The sequence below is a fragment of the Crocuta crocuta genome, unplaced genomic scaffold (assembly GCF_008692635.1).
Source record: "Crocuta crocuta isolate KB4526 unplaced genomic scaffold, BGI_CrCroc_1.0 scaffold35, whole genome shotgun sequence".
Classification (NCBI taxonomy): domain Eukaryota; kingdom Metazoa; phylum Chordata; class Mammalia; order Carnivora; family Hyaenidae; genus Crocuta; species Crocuta crocuta.
Window position 1 is genome coordinate 3937008 of NW_027530625.1, and position 3261 is coordinate 3940268.

The 3261-nt window shown below is 46.4% G+C and overlaps 1 protein-coding gene across 1 annotated transcript; it reads left to right on the top strand.

Moving 5' to 3' along the window:
* The first annotated feature begins 454 nt into the window (after window positions 1–454).
* On the top strand, window positions 455–2023 carry ZBTB34 (zinc finger and BTB domain containing 34). Its single transcript, XM_077768248.1, has one exon. It carries the CDS (start codon window positions 463–465, stop codon window positions 1975–1977), a length of 1515 nt encoding a protein of 504 aa, XP_077624374.1. The 5' UTR covers window positions 455–462; the 3' UTR covers window positions 1978–2023.
* Window positions 2024–3261: the final 1238 nt, after the last annotated feature.

The following is a 3261-nucleotide window of genomic DNA, read 5'->3' on the forward strand; positions in this document are numbered from 1 at the left end:
CATTCAGTGTATCCAGTGCGCTGTGTGCTTGAAAAACACCAATTGGAAACATACAAATAAGGCAGAACACTCTTTAGATGAGTTTGCTTATTTTTTACAACATATTCCAGATCTTCCAGATCCTCAGAAGTAAGCAAAACAGAAATATTTTTTCTTGAGCTAAAAAGGACCTGACATATATAACATGTGATAATTTTGATGAAGATGAATGGTCGGCAGTTGGGGCACTGACTGATTGATCTTTAGGTTATCTGACTTTAGGGGAGTTAACCAAGACATGAAAGACTGAAAATAAGTAAGAGGAAGAATGCTCAGGCTGACCCTCAGGCAGCATGGTAGCGGTAGTGGTGGTGGTGGTAGTGGTGGTGGTGGTGGTGATGGTGGTGTTATATTCGCAAGCTTGTACTTAGTGAGGAGTCACTGGTGAATTATGAAACTCTCTCTTTCTGCAGATTACGCTTCATGTCAGTAGAAATGGACAGCAGCAGTTTTATTCAGTTTGATGTGCCCGAGTACAGCAGCACTGTTCTGAGCCAGCTAAACGAACTCCGCCTGCAAGGGAAACTATGTGACATCATTGTCCACATTCAGGGTCAGCCATTCCGAGCCCACAAAGCAGTCCTCGCTGCCAGCTCCCCCTATTTCCGGGACCATTCAGCATTAAGTACCATGAGTGGCTTGTCAATATCTGTGATTAAAAATCCCAATGTGTTTGAACAGTTGCTTTCATTTTGTTACACTGGAAGAATGTCCTTGCAGCTGAAGGATGTTGTCAGTTTTCTGACTGCCGCCAGCTTTCTTCAGATGCAGTGTGTCATTGACAAGTGCACGCAGATCCTGGAGAGCATCCATTCAAAAATCAGCGTTGGAGATGTAGACTCTGTTACTGTCGGTGCTGAGGAGACGGCAGAGAGTCGCAATGGAGTTAAGGACAGCAGCTTCTTTGCCAACCCGGTTGAGATCTCCCCTCCGTATTGCTCTCAGGTACGGCAGCCCACCACAAGCAGCGATCTTCGGATGGAGACGACGCCCAGCAAAGCTTTGCGCAGCCGCTTACAGGAGGAAGGGCACTCGGACCGAGGGAGCAGTGGGAGCGTTTCCGAGTATGAGATTCAGATAGAGGGGGACCATGAGCAGGGGGACCTGTTGGTGAGGGAGAGCCAGATCACTGAGGTGAAAGTGAAGATGGAGAAGTCTGACCGGCCCAGCTGTTCCGACAGCTCCTCCCTGGGGGACGACGGGTACCACACAGAGATGGTGGACGGGGAACAGGTTGTGGCAGTGAATGTGGGGTCCTACGGTTCTGTGCTGCAGCACGCGTATTCCTACTCCCAGGCGGCCTCCCAGCCAGCCAGCGTATCTGACGCCTTTGGAAGTTTGAGTAATTCCAGCCCATCCAGATCCATGCTGAGCTGTTTCCGAGGAGGGCGTGCTCGCCAAAAGCGGGCTTTGTCTGTCCATCTGCACAGCGATCTACAGGGCTTGGTGCAGGGTTCTGATAGCGAAGCGATGATGAATAACCCCGGGTATGAGAGCAGTCCCCGGGAGAGGAGTGCAAGAGGGCACTGGTACCCGTACAATGAGAGGTTGATCTGTATTTACTGTGGAAAGTCCTTCAACCAGAAAGGAAGCCTCGACAGGCACATGCGACTCCATATGGGAATCACCCCCTTTGTGTGCAAGTTCTGCGGGAAGAAGTACACACGCAAGGACCAACTGGAGTACCACATCCGGGGCCATACCGACGACAAGCCATTCCGCTGTGAGATCTGCGGCAAGTGCTTTCCATTCCAAGGTACCCTCAACCAGCACCTACGGAAAAACCACCCCGGCGTAGCCGAAGTCAGGAGTCGCATCGAGTCCCCCGAGAGAACAGACGTGTACGTGGAACAGAAACTAGAAAATGATGCGTCGGCCTCAGAGATGGGCCTAGATTCCCGGATGGAAATTCACACGGTGTCTGATGCTCCTGATTAAGATGGTAACGAAGCGCACCCAAACAAAGCACATTAATCAATGCATATTTGTGATTTGCTTTGTTGTAATCTTTGGTTTTCCCAACCATCTGGAAATCTCTCCGTCTCTTGGCAGTTTTTCTAAGGTTTCTGGAAGGAACACTTCATTGTGTTTATCCTTTCCCCCGCCCTCCCTCTCCCAAGGAGCTCAAAGCATGAAGGGCAACGTATCCAGGGAAAACACAGGCTGACAGTATTCCTCTTTGGCTGAACTCTTAATCCAAAATCTGCCAGTGATTTAGCTATGCCAACTGGTTGACCCTACATTCTCTGCCAAGAGGCACACTCTCTCGTGGTGTGCACTGGCACCAGTGCGTTTCCACGGAGAGAGACTAGGATGCCGTCAGCTGATACAAATGGGTAACCTTTTCTAATTTAAAATTACTTTTAAGGGGTAGTTAGACAATTTATATATATATATAATAAAGCGATTATTATATATATAGTATATATACATTCTCAAATTTGATTTTATTCTGGTTGAGGTGAATGTAAGAGGAATATATAATTTAATACAATGTGAACAGGGCTTTTGACTCTGTCTCGTCCCCACCCAATGTTAGGGTTTTGCCCCTTTATTTCCCTTACAAAAGAATGTTAATAGGTTTTCATATATATTAATCATTGTGTCCAAAAGCAAGCAAAGCAAATCACAGTGTTCATAGCTCTGCTTCCTAACAAGTACATAAACCAAATGCCATAAAATGTATTCAACTCTAGTTGGAAACCGTTTGGAATTTTTGTTTGTCGTCCAGTAGGTAAGCTGGATGACCCGTGGTGCTGACCTTTTTACATATTGTAGTGTTCTATTAGCCGGCCCCAAAGGAGCGGTGGTTTTCAATGTTTGTACTGGCCTCCGAATCTACCTTCATTCCGTACTGTAGAAACATACCAGGTAACTAAATCGAATCACTCTACCATGAGTTAGTACTCGCACTAAAGGAAAGGGATTTGTAGTTCAGTCTACAAAATTCTCCAAGCAGTGTTGTGGGTTTTTTTTTTTTTTCTTCTTTTCAAACAGCTAGTTCAGGTGCACAGCAACTTTTTCTACATGCAGTTCCCAGGGAAACTGCAGAACTTGGAATTTGTACTTTTTGTAAAGATATACTCTATGGGAATTGCAAGCAATATATCTCTATCTTAGTATTGTGTGTGCTAACGAGAGCCTCGGTGGCTCCCCCACTCTTAGTGTTTCCTGCTTCAAGAAACCAACAGTCAAAAAGCCCTCTAAGATACTCTGTGTGTC

Excerpts from the sequence above, each read along its gene's own strand:
- ZBTB34 (XM_077768248.1), top strand. The coding sequence starts at position 463 with ATGTCAGTAGAAATGGACAGCAGCAGTTTTATTCAGTTTGATGTGCCC.